Source organism: Anarhichas minor, unplaced genomic scaffold (genome assembly GCF_050575085.1).
Source record: "Anarhichas minor isolate MPS153535 unplaced genomic scaffold, ASM5057508v1 ptg000007l, whole genome shotgun sequence".
In the NCBI taxonomy this organism is placed as follows: domain Eukaryota; kingdom Metazoa; phylum Chordata; class Actinopteri; order Perciformes; family Anarhichadidae; genus Anarhichas; species Anarhichas minor.
Window position 1 is genome coordinate 21,063,876 of NW_027466453.1, and position 21,201 is coordinate 21,085,076.

General features: G+C 40.4%; 1 protein-coding gene across 1 annotated transcript in view; it reads left to right on the forward strand.

Moving 5' to 3' along the window:
* The window catches only part of LOC142945166 (ras-associating and dilute domain-containing protein-like), a 28,206-nt gene extending 9,959 nt beyond the window's left edge, over nt 1–18,247 (forward strand). The window contains exons 6-16 of the mRNA XM_076086578.1: nt 362–399; nt 2,145–2,305; nt 2,400–2,512; nt 5,202–5,421; nt 5,724–5,896; nt 9,016–9,160; nt 10,590–10,771; nt 10,856–11,216; nt 15,055–15,179; nt 16,018–16,157; nt 16,250–18,247. Of these exons, the coding sequence (XP_075942693.1) occupies nt 362–399; nt 2,145–2,305; nt 2,400–2,512; nt 5,202–5,421; nt 5,724–5,896; nt 9,016–9,160; nt 10,590–10,771; nt 10,856–11,216; nt 15,055–15,179; nt 16,018–16,157; nt 16,250–16,352 (1,761 nt within the window). The 3' untranslated portion in view covers nt 16,353–18,247. The remainder of the gene's footprint in view (nt 1–361; nt 400–2,144; nt 2,306–2,399; nt 2,513–5,201; nt 5,422–5,723; nt 5,897–9,015; nt 9,161–10,589; nt 10,772–10,855; nt 11,217–15,054; nt 15,180–16,017; nt 16,158–16,249) is intronic.
* Nucleotides 18,248–21,201: the final 2,954 nt, after the last annotated feature.

Below are 21,201 nucleotides of genomic sequence, written 5' to 3' on the forward strand. Positions count from 1 at the left end.
GACGGAAATGCATTAGTTTTGGGATGATTGCAAGACTCAAGTTAGAGATAGCCTAAAAAAATACAATTAAACCATAACATCAGTCTAAGTTGTCCATGTTGAACACACTCAGAGAGAAGATGAACCGCAAAAGTGACATCTGAAAGCAGTGTACCAGTTACTATGGAGTCATTATCAAAATAATATATTCTTTAACTAGGGACAATTTAAATTGTAATTGGGGACGGTGGTGGAAAAAGATACCTAAGTGTGTATTCAGCATCATAATAACCTGAGTGTGAAGAAGAATGTAATATAATCAAATGTGCCATCGGGGTTGTGTTAATGCACGATGGATATTTTCTGTATGTGTTCTTCTTAGGAGAAGACAAAGGAACTTGCAGCGCTTCAGCCAGAAACGTGAGTAAACAAAGTGTCTCCAGAAATACACGACAATGAGCTGCAGCTGCTGCCCGCGATGATATACGACACCTCGAGTCTTACCGTCTGAATAAAAGAGGAGTTAAAGTCTGATTTTACAACTGTTTGCTCCTCCAGAAAACAATGAGGGTTTTCTTTTAAATGCAGGTTGTGCAAAGAGGGATTTTCCCACAGTCTCTTCTCTAAGAAAGAGGTTTTCTCATGAGCACAGCGACTTCTTGCTTTATCATTAAGACTCTTTGTCCCAGGAGCAAAGTAATCAAAGTTAAACTCAATAGACGCGAATGGGAGACAGAAGGATAATGTGAACGTACCTTTAGAAAGATACAAGTGTAAGATGTTTAACAGCTGCAACTACTAATAATATAAACTATTAATTATTGTTATTGATGAAAATGTAAATCGAAGCTCAGTTTTGTCCATAAAACAGTGTAGAAGTGGTCAGTTTACAAGCATATGGAACTGAGAAACGCAGCAAATCCTCACATTTACAATCCGGATATATGAGCTCAACAATAATTGATCATAAAAAAATTGTTGTTGATTAACTTATTGATTCATCAACTCTGATTAATCATTTCAGCGAACAGGAGATTCCTTTTGACTGAGCTGTAACATTAACAATGACTTCATCAGTGGATTGGAAAGTTGCTGCAACTCTGTTTGACAGTTTTGCAGTATTTCTTTTTTTGCTGATTTGCAGAAATATATGAGGAAGTTCAAACTAGTCTGAAGGATAAACAAGAGTCCACTTTAGTGGATGTTTTGAATGAAACAATAAAATGTTCTTCTTACTATCTTCACTGTGTCATTATTTTAAAATCGCAGGTTTAGATTATGTCACTTAAACAACAAATATTAGTTTGTTGTTTTGAATGAAACAATAAAATGTTCTTCTTACTATCTTCACTGTGTCATTATTTTAAAATCGCAGGTTTAGATTATGTCACTTAAACAACAAATATTAGGGACTCACTCTGAAGTTAGACTTACGGAATTCTGTTTTCACAACAAACAACATGTTGGAAGTAAAACGGAGGGACGGTTATACTGATGCCAATAGTTGGAAGCTTCATTCCATTCTAAATAGATAATGAGACCAGTCGTGTGAGTGTCTGTGAGTGTGTGTGCACCTCTGTGTCTGTCCACAGCTAATCTTGCATACTGCTGCACCAAACTACAAAATATTTTGAGAGCTCATTTATGGCTTCATGCTGAAGGACTTCTCGTGATTGCAGTGACTCACACTTCCTCAGAACACCTACTTCCATTGATTGACTGCTGACTCCTCACTCATTATGCTATGTTCACACTACGAACGACAAAAGCAATAAAACGGCCAATCAATCGTTGGCCAGCTGAATTTATGGTGCGTCATTGTTAAAGTGTTGCTCGAGCGCACGTTGGTGCAGTTATGTCGTTAAATAGCACTGGGAGGCGGTTAATGGCATTGTTTTTATAGACGGAACAGAACAGGGTGAAACAAAATCATATGATCAGGAAAAAGTTACTTTTATTGTTGTGGACGGTGTGTTTGGCTAACGGCTAAGTGAACTACCAGCACACACACACACACACACACACACACACACAGCCGAATGCACAGCACCATTCAGAGACACAGTTATTTTCTGCCTTTTTATTGGGCATCACGTTTATAAGCTATTACTTCTGAAGACTTGGTTCAGCACTAATCTCTGTGTGTTTTTCTCTGTATGTTCCAGTGATGGGCAGCCCGAGCGTCTTCAGCTACTCAGCATGGAGGAGCTGATCCCAGGTCTGCAGCCTCTGGTCCTGTGGATGGCCAACTCCATTGAACTGCTGCACTTCGTCCAGCATGAAGTCCCTCAGCTGCTGCCCTGGAGGCAGGACCAGGAGGACAAAGGTGCACAACAACACAAGCGTGGCCTTTAACTTTTAACATCATCGACACAGCCTTTAGAGTGTGTGTAAATATGTGTTTGTGTGTGTGTTGTCAGGTCTGTTGGACTCTGAGATGTCCTCCACTCGTACAGCTTGTGAGGAAGCCATGACAGTCCTGGAAGAAGTCATCATGTTCACCTTCCAGCAGTCTGTCTACTATCTAACAAAGGTTGTAATATCCTACATTATTTAACACTCACTGAAATATCTACCTCAGCATGTTTCACATCCTTGTGACCTGTTACCATGTGAGCGTCGGTCACATGTGAATCAGGAAGTTGGACTGTGTAAACACGATATTCTGTTTTCATTGAGAATATCCCAGATAGAAAACACAATAACAGAATGGAAACACCAACTCTGTCTGGCACTCTTGAGTCAGGAAAGGCCTGTGAGATAGTGAGCAGGGTTTCTTTTCCACTGACTGGAATATAAACAAAAAGACAATCCTGTTCCCAAGGTTACACTGATTTCACTGGCTTGTTGAAATAAAAACCCAGACTGGCTGATTTGGTGGGAACCACTGTATGAACGTCTGAAGGCCTTTTGTAGTCTTGTAGCACATTCAAAAATGCTTTAGAGAGAAATTTAAGTAACAAAAACAAAAATAAAAAGGTTAGATAATTGTAACAGACGATATTAAAACTACTTTATTGTTACAAACTGTTTCATGAAGGTGGAGCTTTAGCCAGGACTTAAAGGGAGCAATAGATTGAATAGATCTGACATTGAAGGTAAACTGTTCCACATTCTGGGAGCAGCAGTGGAGAAAGCTTAATCAACTTCAGATTTTGAACGGGATCTTGGAATCTTTAGGAGTAACTGAACACAAGATGGACTGAAGAGATCACATTATGTCGTTTGACAAAGTGTCTGAAGATCAATTCTATATTTTGATCAAAACAGAGGGCAGAGATGTCGCTCTTCTTGGTGCCAGTGAGGAGTTTCACTGCTGCATTTTGAGTCAGCTACAGGCCAACTAGATAAGACATGAAGTAATAAAAGCATGTAAGATGGTCTCCAGGTTTTCAAAATAAAGATACTTTTTTTTTTTCTTGAAGTGGAAAAAGCTAATGCTAAAGACAGAAATCATTTGTTCGTCAAATTTTAAAATGACACTTAGACTTAAGTCATTTGTACAGAGATTTGAAGATGAGACATTTTGAGAAACGATAACAACAACCGCTATCCTTACTCTCTTTAGTTGAAGCAAATCGTTGGCGATCCAGTGTTTTGCATCCTCCGAACAACTAAAAGAAAGATAATGTGACGTACAGCTCCATTGTCATCTTAACAATGATAAGCAATGTTGAATTTTCTCAACAACAAAAAGAAACAAACATATAAGGGAACAATAAAGTGGGGCCTAAGATGGAGCCTTGGGGCACACCACAGGGGACTTGGATGATTTATACCACTCCATGCCTTAAAAACTTAAATCTGGACACACACCCAAAAAAAATACTTTTCAAAGTGTTGACATGCATCTTAGTGTGTGCCTGAATTTGCTTTGTGACAGTCAGCAGTCAACTCTCCTGTTTTACAGCCCGACGTGACACTCCCAGACTATATTTATGTGGCTTTCCCATGTTTATTAAAGGCTGTCTGGTTTATGCAGAATCCAGTTAACATCCCAGCAGCAGAGTCTGTAGAAACACAACCACTCTGCACGGAGACTGTTGGAGGAAGGGAGGGAAGGAAGCAGGAACAGTCTGTGCTTTTGTTTTGAATTATCAGTCATTCTACTGTACAGCTTCTGCTCTTCAAGCTTAAGGAAATGTAGCTGAGGAGTTTCTTCACTTTTCCACCACGTTTATTTGTCACTTTGGAGGCTTGTTAATCAAGTAGTACCAGCTTTGTTTTTAGCAGTAACATGCATTGCACTTTCTCAGTAGAGAAATCATTTTCACGGTGGAGAGAAAGGGAGGTTCTGTTTCCTGCAGAGGAAGACGAACTGTCATCAGAGAAACACCCAACAGGAAAAGAAGGGTGGAGAAAACAGTTTTTCTGTTGACTTCCTGTGAAATATGACTCAACGTTCATAATTTACAGACACCATTTCAGAACTTCTTCTTCTTTTTCTGCTGGCTAAGTCTTTAAAAAAAAAGATAATGTGAATAAAACTTGGCCAAGAGGGCATTAATTCAGCTGTAATTTACAACACAAGTTGAGTGCTGAGTAGAAGAAAAAGAAAAGAAAATGGGGGGAGAATCTATATATTTTATCTATACAGATGTATAGAAAATGTTTCAGCATCCAGATATGTTTTAGACAATATTAACTGTCTGTAAAACTTTGCTCAGCATCGTAAACTATGACCTGGAACCTCAGGCATGCAGGGTTATTGTAGTCTTCATGGCCTCTTTCAGTCCGTCTGAGGTCATTATCTTAGTCATGGTGAGTGTGTGAGTGAGTGAGTGTGTGTGTGTGTGTGTGTGTACCTAACAGGTGATGTCATACCATGCAACACAATGGCAGAACTGTGTCAGAAGAAGGAGTAGAGATAAGAGTCGTATCTGTGTGAGAACTGACAATGAGTTCTGGCCTTTTGTGTTATGAAACACAAGCTCATCTGCAAAGTTTCCTGAACGCTGCGTGAATGCCTTCCTCTCTTTGACTCATAATGTTCTGTACTGAACAAGAAAAGACAAAAAAAGAAAAGAACACGATTAACTTTATTGCACTGAACTTCTTTATATAATCATGAATCCCGTGAAGAAGACAGAAAGTTGTGTCTACATGTTTAATCGCCTTATGACTGGTCTCCCATGATGCACTAGCAGTGGTGATCCAGTACTTTGTGCAGTGTGCAGTGTTAATATCAGAGAAGTAAACCGTCACCATCTCTCTGTCCACAGAGTATGTACTCGGCTCTGCCCGGTCTGCTGGACGGGAACCCGTTCTCAGAGAGCGGTCAGCTGCGAGTGCCTGACGAACTCGGCGGCATCCTGGAAGTTCTGAAGGAGGCGCTGAAGCTTCTCACAGCCTTCCAGGTCCATCCGGACATCTCGTTACAGCTCTGTGCCTACCTGCTGTTCTTCATCAACGCATCGCTGTTCAACGCCCTCATGGAGAGAGGTGAGACCTCGGCTCACTTTACCGCACTAAGAAACCTGTTTTAACTCTTGCTTCAGCCACCGCTTTGCTTCAGAGTGAAATAGCTCAACAACCTGTGGATGGATTGACATGTAATGTTTTCTAAAAGGATGAATCCTACGGACTCTGGTGGTCCTCGTGGTGACGTTAGAACTTCTCTTACTACAGGCTACAGGCAACAGGCTTCTGCTACTGAATATAAAAACTACGTCAGTCGAGCATTCGTTAGGTTGCACATCAATATCTTATTCATAATATCTCATTTTGACTGATTTGCTCCTCAGGCTCTGTCGCTGGGTTCTACCAGTGGTCCCGAGGTGTTCAGATCCGGGCCAACCTGGACCTGCTGATGGACTGGATCCAGAGCATCAGTCTGGGCGATCTGGCCAACGAGTACCTCCAGAAGCTCTCTGCTGCTGTCAATCTGCTGGCCACACCCAAAGAAACCCTCCTGCAGGTCAGAGGACATCCGCTTCTGCTTTTCCTGTTTGTCTCTCTGTGGGCGAGTGTTGCCACGGGACTCGAGTCACGTTTGCATCACCATGAAGGCTTTCATTGTCTTAAAGGTTTCAGGACCATATTAGCTATGTACGTTTATGTATTAGTTGCTAAATGTTTCCCTCCCACTGCAGAAATCTAACTCCTACTCCTTTCTACTACTTCTTATCATTGCCAAACATTGTGATAACTGTGACTAATAATCCCATAAAGTCTGTGGAAGCATGTTATTGGTTCATAGTTGTAGTATTGCTAATGCACTTAAGCTGTCATTGATCAGATATGACAAAACGGCCTCCAGAGTCGTCACTTATCTCACTTACAATCATGTGAACCTGACTATATCCTGTTAGTCTGAGTATGTATGTAACATATTATCAGCTTAAATCCTATTTATTCTGACGCAAGACAAGTGGAAACATGTGGCCGAGGCCACAAATGGCATTTTAATGGTCAAAGATGCAGAAATACATTAGAGCCTTTGAAGTGTCAGTGTGTGCTCAGGAATAACATACTGTGTCACTCAAACATCACTGGATCAACAACTTTAAACCTGCTCTCACTCGTGTTCAGTCTTTGCTGCGCAGCGGCAGTGTGCCAACTCAACATTTAATCCCTCCTTCAGCTCACCGTTCTCTTAGTTACACATTCAAATCTTGTTTACACTTTGAACCCCAGAAGGAAGCTGAGCTCTCACTTAGCTTTTTATCAAACCGGAGAAACTGACACGTACAATTTGGTTTACTGATGACGAACACACGTCATACAAAAGTACAAACCTTTGTCTGATTCACAGGTTGGATGCACCCGGAAAGATGATGAGGTTTCTTCTGTGGTGAAGCGGTCATGTGTTACTTTATATGTATAAATACCAAGTGTATTGTGTTTATGTACACATAATCTTAAAAGTTAGTTTTCAGATCAAAGCTTGCCTGTAATTCTTCAAAAGAAAGGTGCATTGAGAGCATTACTTCTTCTTGGGTTCATGTGGGACATAACTTAGTGAGGGATGATTGTAAACTGTAAACCAAATGGACAGAAAGACAGTTTAATGTCTGAATGTCATGTGGGTGGAGGAGTACGTTGGTAAGGATTTATTTCTTGTGCAGCCGGAGGTCACAACATCTTCAAACATCCTCGTATCGAAAAGTAGATCCCAATTCCCAGGATTTACAGAATGGTTAAGTGTTTAAGAGTTTTCAAAAAATGTAGATGATTATCAGAATATTGTGAATCGCAATTACTTCTGACGGGATAATCGTGATATCAAGTTTTCATATTGCTCCTTGTCTAATATGCTCTGTGTCTGTTCAGATCTACCTTTATTCTGCTATATCTAGAATATTTGGAGGAACTGGGTTAAGTATGAGGCCTAGCTTTACACACCTGTTTCCTCCCCCCCCCATGACCCAGCTGTTGAAGGCTGCGTCTCGTCTGTTGGTGGGGTTGAAGGTTGCTAGGAGGCTGCTGGTGCTTTTATGTCTCCTGTGCCCTGGCATGAGGTCACTTTGTGGCTGCTGCAGCAGAGCACACACCCTCGACAGAGTTTTCCATCTGGAGTTCTGTTTTTTTGTAAGAAGCTGAAGCGGCGGCTCACTGCTGGCACAGTTGTAAATTACACCAGAGGGATGTGGCGGGGCTAGTTTTGCCAGCAGTTATGGAGAACACAACATCTTGAGGAGTTATATTTAGAGGAGAAAATAGCAGCCGAACATTTAATCTCAGACATAACAAACAGAGACATTTTTGCATCCACTGCTGTTTATAAGCAGCATTTAAACTTGAGCTTCTGTTGAGCTCAGTGTGACGTCTGTGTGTTAGGAGAAGGGCAGGGACACAACAACACTTTACTTACTGTTTCTATTGTCTAAGCAAAGTCTTACTTCCACCAATTGAGACTGAATGAACTACGTCATGTCTGTAATAATCACATAAACATGACTCACCTGTTTCCTGATCCTCCAGCTACTTTCTGTTGTCATCTGAAGATCAAATATTATCTTTCTTGAATGTGTCATATTTCATGATAAGAGAACCTGAGACGCTGAGCGGAGAGATAAAGAAAAGTTTACAAGAAAGACATGTTGATTATAGCACACTCACCTTCTAAAGGAGTGCAGAATAAACACAGGTCTGGAGCTGCATTGATTTGTGCTTCTCTATTCATAAAGCGAGAAACATTTTCCCAAGAGGCTTTGTTACCACAAGGACAAAAACATTTTACTAGATCGTGTAATTGGTTTAAAATACTCTGCATGCAAATGAGAGAGCAGCGATTGACTTTGCCTCCTGATATGGAAACAAGCGTTATGGGAAAATACTTGTTTGTCCCTCGCTGTCGTTCTCACGATGACTACAAAGAGCTTTTGCGGCTCGTTCTTTAAAGCTACTACGACGAACTTTAATTTTGTGTTGATTCTGGCGGTCCCTGTGGTCAAAGGTGGTAGCGTTTCCGAGCACCAGAGTCCCTTTAAAACTCATTTGACTTGTAATTGAGTTTGTGTTTAACTTATAATCGGTTTTGAATCTGGCTCCAGTGGGATTTTAATTATATTGGACAAGATGCTGAATATTTTGGTTTCAAAGGCTGTCTAATTCGGGGCAGAGTACAAAACTATGGTTTAAGTGGCTTCCTGGAACTCACTTCTGTTGCAAAGAGGGAAAACTTTAAGATTTTGAATAGTCTAACCTGTGCAGCACTTCAAACTGTATCAGGAAATGTCTGGCATCTATAGAGCAAGTAAGAAGATATTGTTAGCTTTCGTACCGTATATCATTTGAGATTAATTGACCCAGATAATCCTCCCATGCATGCTGGTAAACCTGGGATGAAGGATTGTTAATGTCTTACAGAACATTGTAAACGTAGGATATCAACTTCTCTGTATCTGCCTGACTATTCAAAAATGCATCGAGTTCATCTGGACTTGCAGTGTTGTAGTCCAGCATGTATGTTTTCACAAAGTCCCAAACCTCAAGATATCTGAAGAAAGTATTCAAATTGTACTTCTCTCGCAGAAAAAAAAGTCCCTTTTAAATAAATCTCTCAATGTTTTTCTTTGTTTCATGTCCGTCCAGGCGTCCTGGGCTTCTCTCAGGACTGAGTTCTCTGCCCTGAACGGTGCTCAGCTTCACCACATCCTGAGAGAGTACAGCTCTGGTAAATCCAGTCCCACCGGCTGGACCCCGTCACCGGACGATGCAGAGGACGCTGTCAGGACGGGTGAGTAGACCGTTGATTCAGATCAATCACTCCATCGACAAAAATACATAAGCAGCAAATATTCACTGGTTGTAGCTTCTCAGATGAGAGGAGTTTCAGCTTTTCTTTGTCACATATTGTGAATTTTATACCTTTATGTTTTTAACTTTTGGTCGGACAAAACAAGGAATTTAAAGACGTTACCCTGTTCTCCTGTCCACTGGAATTCTGATTTTTTTAAATGTATTTTTTACATTTCATGGCGTCAGCAGTTAATTAATTAAGTGCAAAATGATTGTCAGATAAATCAATAATAAATATAATTGTTAATCGCAGCTTGAGTCAATGCACACAGACGAATACATAATCACCTGGTGGAGATAAACAATGAAGAATGTTTACTGTAAACTGAAGTAACCAGACTCCTCTTTCAGCAGGAAGCTAGTGTGCAGCTTGCATGTTCAAACTTGACAGTAGACATGCTTCACTACACAAGACTTCATCGTAAACAACAGAGAGATCAGCTGGTGTAATAACGCAGCTGAACTCTTCTCAGAGGGAAGCACACTGTTGCTGATACATCAGTTATAATCTCATGTGCTCCCACTTTATGTCAACATATTACTGTATACTAGTGACACTCTAAGTTTTCTGGTGCAGTCGAATGAGCGTTCCTTCTTTTATGTTCTCTGTTAGAAACATTGTTATAAGAGATGTGTTCAAAGAGAGATTATTCAATAAATACTACTATGGATAAACTGTGCAAATATATAAAGGAATAGTAATTAGTTTGAGTATTTCTAATATAGTTTGTTTGTTTTGGCATCTTTATCAATGTCTCTTTTATATTTCATAAAATGTGACATGAAATAAAATCGGGAAATAAGCCATTACAAAATAAAAGCAGAGATTTGAAAAGGGTTCATTTTGAAATAAAGATTTATATAATAAAATAGAAAAAATAACTTTTTACTTTAATTCACAACTTACTCCTTTTTAAAAAATCTGGGCATTTGTTAGGTCTGAGAAGAAAGAATGAATGTTGTAATTTTAATAAAAAGTTCACCTTTACAGTGACACACACACACACTCACATACATTTATAAGCAGCAGCCTTCGTCTCAGTCTGCGTGAGTAATCCCGTCCTGACTGTCTGTCTCTACCAATCAGCTTCAGTGCACAGTTTCCTCTCAAATCCACGTTTCCCAGCTGGACGGCCGCCGCCTCGCTCTCGCCTGGTTTCACCTCGTACTTCACTCAGACTGCACCCTGCTGCGTGGAACACACCAACGACTGATCCTGCAACAGTTGCATCAGTCCTGTACTTCATTTATGCCTTTTAATTCCGTGTTAACCCAAATACAGGAGCTTTACTTGGAGGTTGGAGGGCTGCATTTCATTAGAAAGCCTCGGGTCGTTTGTGATGGATGACTTTTCTTTTATCCTGCAGCCGACATCCTGGAGAGCTTCGACAGTCACCCGCCGCTCATCCTGCCCGACAGCACCTTTCACCTGGAGCTGGGTAAACCCGTCGTGGAGCCCGCTCTGTTCCAACAGCTCACTCATCTGCAGGAGTTCATACGCCGACTCCCCCGCAGTGAAACCCAAGCCGAGCCCGATGTGGAGGAACAGGTAACAAGCTCTCTGACCCCGGAGCAGGAAGTGAGGCACCTTGGTGTTTCTGCATCTGTTATTGATTGACTTTATGTTCATCAGACTCTCAACGGGACGACCGCAGACAGCCAGTCCACGACCAGAGCCTTCCAGAATCCGGCCCATCAGGTGGTCCCCGACCCGGTTACCTGCCCCAATGCAGACCTGGACCGTACCTCCCCTGCAGAGCCGCCTCAGGCCAGAGGATCTCATGGTGACCTGAGCAGCTGTGAGGCGGTCCTGACCCAGAAGCTGAAGAGCCTGGAGCTGCAGAACACCCTCCCGGGACATGCCGACATGGGCTACCACAAGAGCCTGGCACTGGACCCGTCCTGCCTGCTGACGCCACCCAACACCCCGCAGGGTATGGAGCTGGATGAGCTGGAGGCCGATCTGCAGGAGGGCGCCCGTCAGCAAAAGAAAGGTAACTAAAGACAAACAGAAGATCTGCACACTTTACCGAAAGCTCCCAGTAAATGTAATTTAACAGAGCAACATTTCAACCGACACCACAGAACAGAACCAACAATATGCAAACACATTCATCACGCAGGTGGTTGTGATGTCAGATTGGACCAATCAGAGCAGAGCTGGATAACACTGTCTGATGATCCTCTGAGGGCGACAAAATCTAATATACCAATATTTAGTCAAATGTAATAAATAAATCACATTATTATCCAAAGAGTAAACAATATAAAAACAATAATAAACAGAGTAAGTAGAAATAATAGATTAGTACTTCAATTAGCATGTATTAACTCCTAAATGTAAAAACTTCACTGGAGTCAGCTTCTCCTGTTAGGAATCGTTCAGTGTTCATCGTTCAGGAGGTTTTTAACGAAGAGGTCTCCTCCTCTCAAACACCAACGGACCTGGTCATTAAAACCGGTAAAAACACAGAATACAGCAGCTTCATGTGAAATATGAGTGTTTTTCTGAGTCTGTTCAGCGGACACAGGACGTCCTGGAGGGGCTGCAAGTGGAGCTGCCGCTAATGATAACTAAAATCCTTCATCCGATTAAAAGATATGGTTTAAAACAACCAAAATATAAAAAAAGTTTATTGTAAAAATGTGGCTTTAAACTGGACAAAAATGTAATTCATGACAGCTTCTGGCTGCACAAATAGGATGTGACGCCATTGACAGGCGACCAAATGAAACGCAAACGTTGATCAAAATGATGTATGTTGATGGGAAAACGTAAGTACACAACTCAACACGATATATAACATAGATCTAGTCGTTTTTAGACATTTTAATGGTTAAAAGTAACATGTTACTCCATTTAAAGTGTTCATTTAAAGCAACAAAAAGCTGGAAAACATTACCTGAAACCTGACAACAGAAGATGATAATTAGAAGTTAAGAGTGTGCGTACAAAGAAACAAAGATTAAACCACACGCGTCTCAAAGGCCCATTCATGGCTTCACGGTCACACAGCAGGTTTTCATTCAGATGACACACAGCTCTGTCACTGAGAGCGCCCCCGCTTCACTTCAAACCTCGTCCTTTAAGTCTGGAGTGAGGTCACCTCTTAAAACCTCGATCACCTCCTCTGACTGAATCTATTAAGGAAAGTATTTAGTGACTTGACCTCGAGGACCCGCTGCGTATTTGTTCCAGGTCCACATAAAGGTAACCCCCGACATAAAAGTCCTCCCTTCATCTTTTGACTGACTCTGGAGGTCAGGAACATCAAGTGGAAGGCTGAGCAGGGAGGGCTCGCCCTGCAAAGGAAAGAGAGTTTCCTCTCCCACCCCTATTGTTCCTGGACGCCTCCGTCATGAGGTCATCTGTAGGAGGGAGAGGAGTCAGAGTGAGAGTCCACTACTTCACTTATTGTGTCAGGAAGTATGAACTCAAATGATACTGAGGCATTTCACATGTCTCAGTGGAAACAGTGGGGAAGAAGTACTCAGATCTTTTACTTAAAGGGATAGTTAGAGTGGTGGTATTAGGTGCTCCTCTATACTCATTGTATGGAGTTTGGAGAAACAGACAAGAGGACCAGCACCAGAGAAAAGCGATGTACTGCTGTGGTCGTATTTTAGACACCTAAAAGAATCAATATCAGTTTAACTCTGACAGTCAGCACTGATTCTCACGCGATGAATTTAAAGGTATTATCTGCATTAAAACGACTAGACCGTTGTTATATTTCTTTGAGTTGTGTACTTAAATTATCACAAATGTTTTCCCACAATTTATAAACACTAGAAATCCATCATTTTAATCAAGGTAATGGTGCGTTTCATTTATTCGTCATCTCCTCTTTGTGCAGCGTCATCGTTGTGGTTATCTGTGATAGATTTATGTTTTATCCAGAGAGCTTATTATTGATTATCCGATGACCACGTCGGTCAGTACAAACCTCTGCATCATCTCTACGATTATTGGATGGATTGCCATGAAATGTTGTTCAGATTATCGTTATTGTTTTGATTGAGGGAACCCGAGTGGCAAAACACGTCATAGTGTTTGTTTAATTCAGATAAACAAGTTATTAACAATAATCCAGCAGGACGTCGTTACATAAGCACATCAAATGTAGACAGAAAAGCAATCGTTTTAACAGCTTCCTTGTGATTTGTTTTATTTAGCCAGAATAAGTGAAACAGTAAATTCATAGGACAAACATCTGCTTTATCACTCCAGAAAAATAAGTAAAACTTAAATTTCTTCTGTTTCTTAATCAAAACTTTGACCCAATGAGTTAAAACAAACATAAACAGGCTGATTTCTTGATTATATAATCTCAATGGTTGTGCATTCAGGAAGCAGACTCGGTCTAACGTGGCTGATTTGTCCAAAAGTTCTCTTCAGATCTGAACCAGACCTTCAGAAACACTTCTCGTCACATGTGATTGTGTTTGTATTTAAGAGCTTCAGCCTGTGTTAATGCGCTCCCTCACAGACCCCCCGCTGTTTAAAGCTGAGGGATTCTGTTGATCCTAATCAGACGTCTTTACTCTCATTGGTTACTTCTTGTGTTGTGTTTTCTCTGTTAGTGTCTTTTAAAAAGTAATTTACTTAAAGGGTTTGAGGATTACATTAAAACAAACCATCTGGCACCATCTCTGTATGTACATCTAATTAGCAGTATATTCAGTAGTGAAATACTTCTCAATCTGCACAGTTTATACTATCATGTAGAAGTAAAACTATCTAAATGTCAAACATATAACAGTCACAGCTTCTTACAATGTCCTTTCATTTGTTTTATAGACTAAACGATTAATCCATTAATCAGGAAAATAATCAGCACGTTAATAGATAAAAATAATTAGTTGGTACTTGTTAGTCAGTCAGAAATATTAGAAATAGTTTTTTTTTTAAAAATGCAAATAAGAGCTTATTTTAAAGCTGATATCCAAGATGTCCCACTAGTCATTGATTTTCTGGAGTAAAATAAATATTTTTACTTAATATTATAAATAATATAGTTGATCAATTCTCAGGAGAAGTAAGGGAATATCTCAAATGCGTTATTTTGACATTTATAAGGTTGTTTTGTCAAAGTTTTCTGCTATTGTGTAAAAAACAAATGAATCAGTTTATTTAGATTACTCTGTAATGAAAACCATGTTTCTATGGCGTGAAGTTGTTTTTCACACTGATGTGTATCATCCCACCATATCTTGGCCTCCAGTGTATCTACCTCTGTGGTTTTGGCAAACGGCTAATGTTATTTTGAAAGTTTGGTAATCCTTTAATCTGGCCCCAAGAATTACAGAGAGGTGGTGATGTCAGGAGAGAAAAGAGCAGTGGCCGATCCGTCATGGGAATTTACAGTTGGGTTGGTGCGTGGAATCTTAATCGGTGGCGGCATTGTTCGGGGCAGGTCCTGCGTGGGGGGCAGACAGGCTGCATGTTGGGAAAAGGCGGAGGGAGTTTTTTTTGGGGGGGGGGGGGGGGGGGGGCTTCGAGCAGGAGCTGCAGGGGTGGGAACATGTTTTTTGGGGGGGGGGGGGGGGGGGATTGCTCCTGTTGGTGCGTTGCTGTTGTGACCAGGCGGCAACCTCCGGTTCTGCAGAGTGAAGCCAAAGCGGAAGTGTCTTAAAACGTTCATTCTCTCTACTGACCAGCAGGGGGCGACTCCTCTGGTTGTACTTCTTAATATTTATATCTGTAACAGCTAGTTTTGATAGTCGCTAACGAGGTTTTGCAAAGCAGCGAGTCAACTGTGTCAGTGCAGTTCAGTTCAGGACCAGTCTGAGTGTTTATACCACCACTTTGTTCTCTGTTTGTTTGTTCAGCCAGTGGATGTGCTGACAGGAAGACGGAGAGTGTAGAAGAAGAAGAAGAAGACAGAGAGGAAGTGTTCCCGGTGGAGCTTCACAGAGGACCTCGCGGCCTCGGCCTGGCTCTTGTGGACGGGAAGGTAAGAATTATTCTTTATCCAGCATACATATACTTCTTCTTCTCTCGTGACATTGATTTAATAACAAGTGTTTACAGTTACTGTTTCAGATCAGCAGCCACGTGTGTTTTTATCTTTTTTACACACTTTAATCTGGACACAGAACAACTGCTCAGATCTGATGAAGACTAATCCGATCAGAGTGTAAACTGAAGGGATTTCTCTCAAAATGTTCTGACTGACTCATGGAGCTGATATGGTGCAGGGATATATTGTTGACAGCTCATTGGTCATTAAAAACTGATGCATGATGTCTGAGAACAGATGTTGTGCATGACTTATTCATTCAGTATGAAACAGGCAGAATTTCCAAAAATTCACATGTTTTTATCGAACAAAATTCATATTTGTTGGCACTTAGCCTCTCAAAACAAACTAAAGAAAGTCAATTTAACTTTTTTTTCAAATATTTATTTAAATCATCATTTAATAAATGACTTTGAATGGTTCCATATTACTCCGTGAGTCTGTAGTAATCATTACCTCGCCAGTATTTGGAAGATCAGCTCTGGAATTTCATTACTTCTGCAGATATTTGGTCAAAAGCTAAAGTATTGGACAACTTTAAAATTTGACCTGATGATGGAAGTAAATGAAAAGTCAAGTTATTAGGATCCATAAATATCTGTCTCTCATGTCAATCCCTCCGATAGTTGTGTTTGGTATTTCAGTCTGGACCTAAGTGGAGGACCGACCGACTAAAAAGGAATATTTCAGCACATTTCTGGCTGCTCTTTGTCTCTAAATACGTCCATAACCGTCAATAATCTTTGACTTTTCCTGTTTTATGTTTTTGTAGAAAACTCAGCTGAGAATGAGCGGCATTTTTGTGAAGTCCGTGGTTCCCGACTCTCCTGCCGCTCAGTGTCACAAACTGAGAACGGGCGATCGCATCCTGGCCGTTAACGGCGTCAGCGTGGTCGGAATGGAGTATAACATGTAAGTATTAAAGTACACATCACAGATATTAGTCTGACCTCTTCTCCCTGTGTGTGTGTGTGTGTTTACAGCTCGTTGTGTTTCAATTCCAGCGGTAGAGAACTGATCCGATCGTCAGGAGACTCTCTCAGACTGCTGGTGGCCAAAATCGACTCAAAGACGAGCAGCACGAGCTCGGCTATGACTAAATGCTGAAGGACGAGCTGTGTGTGGACGATCATGTGCAATTGGGGAATACTTGCAGGACGTTTGTTTCATCCTTCCTCCTGCATCCAAAGTCAGTGTGTGAACACACTTCCTGCTTCTCATTTCACACTGTGTTGTGAAATAGAGCTGGTTTGTGTGCGTTGAGACAATCGACCCAAAGCAGCCGGACTGACTCGAGACTTGAGGGCAGGGTCAAGTTTTTAAAAGCTCGTTTTGCTGCCTCAGCGTCTTTCTGGCCTATAAACAAACTCTGCGTCGGGGCTCGACTCCACACTCGTAAACCAGTGAGGGTTTGGCAGAGAGGAGAGCGGCTGCTTGTGGCAATTTGTAGTTGTTAAACATCTATTTGAATGTCGTGAGTTCACATTATTCAGTCCGACGAGATTCATGTCTGGCAACAACTGCAATTAATCATTTTTACAATACGGCTGTTTTATAAACTCGTATTCCTTTGATCTGTCACTGGGCATCAAGCATTCAGACAAATATATTTGCTAATATTCTGTCTTTTTCAAAAAATCCCCAAAACCAAAGAAAGACCACACTGGGATCAGGCAGAATTATCTCAAGTTACTGGGAGATTTTATTTTCTTATTTTATAGAAAAACAAGTCAGACAATATCATTTTTCTTTCTTTGCATTTTAGCAGTTGGTCATTTTCAACACACGTCGTTCCACTGAAGATCATAGGAACAACAGCTCAGGTAATGGGTAACAAGAATCTTTCTCTGCAATTGTTTCAGCATTTAAACAAACTGGAGGATGAAATGTTCCTCTTGATATCAGCTGTAAACTTTATTTGTATCATAGTGGATCAGAGTCACAGCGATGAACCGACAGAGAATTATCTCCTCAACTCAACTTTATTTATTTTTATACCTTATAGCTTTAATAGCTTACAACGTTACTGTTTTGATTCACTCTCAACACTCGCATGGCGTCGTTAAACTACACTACATACCAGTTAGAGACGCGCTGGTGAACATAGCGGAGCATTTAGCAGAGAAAGTGACAGAGATTTCACTCAGGAGGTGGTGGAGACCAAAAACAGAGCGAAAAGACAGAATATTGGACTTAAATTCATCAGGCGACACAAACACAAATACTGATAACGTTGTTCTGTAACTGTGAGATGAGTTCATTAGCAACTATTTCTACGTCGTTTTGGAGATAAATAGTATTTTACATTTTAAAATGCACAGAAAGAAAATGTTACTTTGTCTGCTTCAGTCAGTTGTTTGTATGTTTTGGGATCTTTTAGTGGAGCGACATTCACATCTACACACACAACAATATGTGCAGTAGTGATTCTTCAATAAAGGAATAGTTCAACATTTTGGGTATTATGTTTATTCACTTTCTTGTTTACAGTTAGGTGAGAAGATTGGCGCCACACTCTCACGTCTGTCTATTAGCTTAGCTTAGCATAAAGACAGCGGGAAACAGCTAGCCCGGTTTTTCTCGTCTGTCTCCCCTTGTTTCCAATGTTCATGCTAAGCTAAGCTAACCCATCTCTGGCTATAGCTTCATATTAAACGTGCAGACATTAGACTGTGGTATCAATCCTCTCAGCTAACGTTCAGCAACAAAGTCAATAACAGTGAACTTTTCCTTTAAAGCCTTACAAAATCAAAACATCTCAGAGTTACTGATTTGAGATCAGTTTGTTTGAGAATCATCAGCAGACATGTTTCAATATGTTTAACACTGAAGAACAAACCGCTGCAACGCTCATCGGACGTCTGTCCGTGTTTTCATCCCAATTGTTTGTTTTTAAGTTCAAGTATATTGACTCAGTATTATTCATCGTATTTTGTAATATTTATATGGCGCAGTATTTTTGAAAACTATGGAATAAATATTATTTTGACTTTGAAAACCTTTCTGGTTGCTCCGTCTCTGTGTTTGAACCTTCAAACCCTCGTATGAAGTGTGTGTTTGTTGGTGTTTTTTGGAGTGAACGACGTCTGCAGCAGGAATCTAACAGCCGGGCGGAGCGGAGGGGGAAGCTGCTGGGTGTGTCGGCCTCGGCACGCTTTAGTGGTCGGCCACCAGCCGCTGTTTATAGCTGCTCTGTGGTTTCCACTAGCCAAGCACTTTCCACTGACTCCAGCTCAGCACAGTTCAGCCTCTGTGGCCCCCCGAGGCCCCGATTACAAACACTGCTTTATATCGGAATAAAAGTATAAACATGCTGCACACCGTCACTTAACGGTGTGATTAAAGTGCTGAGTGTGCGGCTCCCCTGCAGCTTTCTGACATGAATCCTTTTTTTAAGAGCTCAGCTTAATGTTCACGCTGCAGGCTTTTAATTCAAGGTTCATACTGCTGCTATTATTTATGCATCCAAACGGTTTTGTAGCTGCAACATTTCTCTTCTTCTCCACCAGTTCCCTTCTTCATCGTCTCAAACGCCTTTTTCAACCAGTTAAACGTTACTTAGCTCACATGCAGGTACTTGTACTTTACTTGAGTCTTTTCTTTTCATGCTACTTTATACTTCTCCTCCACAACATCTCAGATGTAAATATTGTTCTTTTTACTACATTTGTCTGACAGCTTTAATTACTTTTCAGACGTTCTAGTTAATAAGCAGATTGGATGTATTTGTTGACCTATGAACCACAAACAACTTTAGGATCTGCAGACTGTTTTACAGTATTTTAGGGATCAATCCTGCTAAACGCCAACAGACACCAACAGACACCACATCACAGGAACAGAGCGACAACACACTGGAAGAATAGCCGTGATAGTTTAGCGATTGCTCATCCTTCCTGCTCATCTTGAACAATGAAGGCAGGAAACAAAGCCATGGTGACCAGTTGAACATGTCAAGATGGAGTGTTCTCACTGCTGTCCCTCACTTCCTACCAGTCACATTCCCAGTCTGTGTCCCAGTACCAGTGCTGGGAGACAGGGGGGGGGAGGGGGGGGGGGTTCCTGAGATCAAGCCCCGCCCTCAGACACAGACAGGAAATCCCATCTGGAGATGAAGGTATAGAGGTAAGGATTCCTCTGAGTCTGAGACAGTTTGATTTACCGACAGCAGTGAAAGATGTAGTCATCATTCTGTGAAAGTAATATATGCCACCGCAATGGAAAATACTCTTCTAATTTAAAAGTTCAACTGCTTTTATTGTTTCTTGACTTAGATAACTGACATTTTAGCTGCTTATCCTGTATTTCAACTGAGACTTCAACTGCTTTTATTGTGTCTAATTAAACCGCAACTCCCATAAAAAAATATTAACATTTGACAAAGACATTTTAACTGTCAGCACCTGCTCTTTTCAACAGAAAGCACATTTCTTTGGTTTTATATATACTTTATATTTGTTAGGTGGAATAATCTATAACAAAACAGTAAAATGTTCCTATTTTTATGTACAATCTAATCTGCAAAGTAACTGTAGCTGTCAAAGTAGATGTAGTCGAGAAAAAGTACAAAGTAACTCCTATAGAGTCCAGTAAGGCACATTACCACAAAACTGTACTTAAGTACAATACGTGTGTACTTCTAAGTTTTAAATCTGTCAAGACTAAAACTGTTTGAGTTTATCTGCAGTATCTACATGGGTGAATGAATATTTCCCCAGAGAAATGTGGTGTATTCAAAGTATTTGTATTAATAGTCCGCCAAACATGAACATTTAAAATAAAGTATCCAAATGTACTTTGCTACTTCCCACATCGTAGAAAAGGAAGTATCTGTTTTGCAATAATACTGAGATGGTGGTACAGTTTGTACACTGATAACATTACTTGCCCTGAAATGTTCCAGTCGGTGTAACACGCTGAAATCACACCGAGTATAGAAACTTCTGAAACAGCTGAATGAACTCAGTCAACTTTAAATATATAAAAAACTAATCTTTTTTCATGTTTCTGACAGAAAACACAACACGCTTCCTTTGAGAAAGAAAAAATGTGTCTTTCATCTTTGCTCTTATAAGATTCCTCTCATGCATATTTATGCTGCTACAACAGGCAGATCACTTCAAAGAGCATTTCAGGTTCTAGCAACCAAAAGCAGAACCACAGGTGTGCTGCTGGTATGTGGAGAACAGAGGGGGGGGGGGGGGTCAGGGACTCATGCACCGTGAAGTTCAGGCAGGACTTGATGTATTTTAGGTTTTAAACAAACTTACCAAAGCTCCAATGAGGACTGATGGAGGAAGTATTTAGTATTTACTTAAGCAGCAAAACCACACTGTGACTATACTCAAGTTAAAGTAGTATTAGTGAAATGTACTTAAAGTTGCAAAAGTACTCAAAATCTTAAACAATGGCAAGTTTTTTTTTAAGTATTTATATTCTGACAAAACTTAAAGAACAAAAAAGAGTTTATTAATTTATTAATAAACTAAATTATTATTATTTTGTTATAAATCAAACTACCAAACATTTTTTTCATTTTTATAAACCAATCAATTGATTAAAGAATAAAACAATCAGAAGATTTATCCATAAAATCATTAGTTTATAGTTCAAAGGAGCTCCGGCTCACCTACAACACTAAAATCCTCCTTTGACATTAGTGCACGAAGTAATAATAATCCAATGATAAGATAAATATAATAGTATAACAGTCACAGGGGACATTTTATACTTTTAATACTAAGTACATTTTATTGATTATACTCACATATTTTCAATGCAGGACTTTTACTTGTAACAGAGTATTTTTACACAGGGGTAATTGTGCTTTTACTTATATAAATAAATAATATTTCCTCCAACAAGCTTTAGTAAAATGAAAAAGTCAGACTCTTCTCAGATCAGCGCTGAAGTGGTGAACATAAAGTTTGGTTTCAGCGCCCTCTGCTGGAGGACA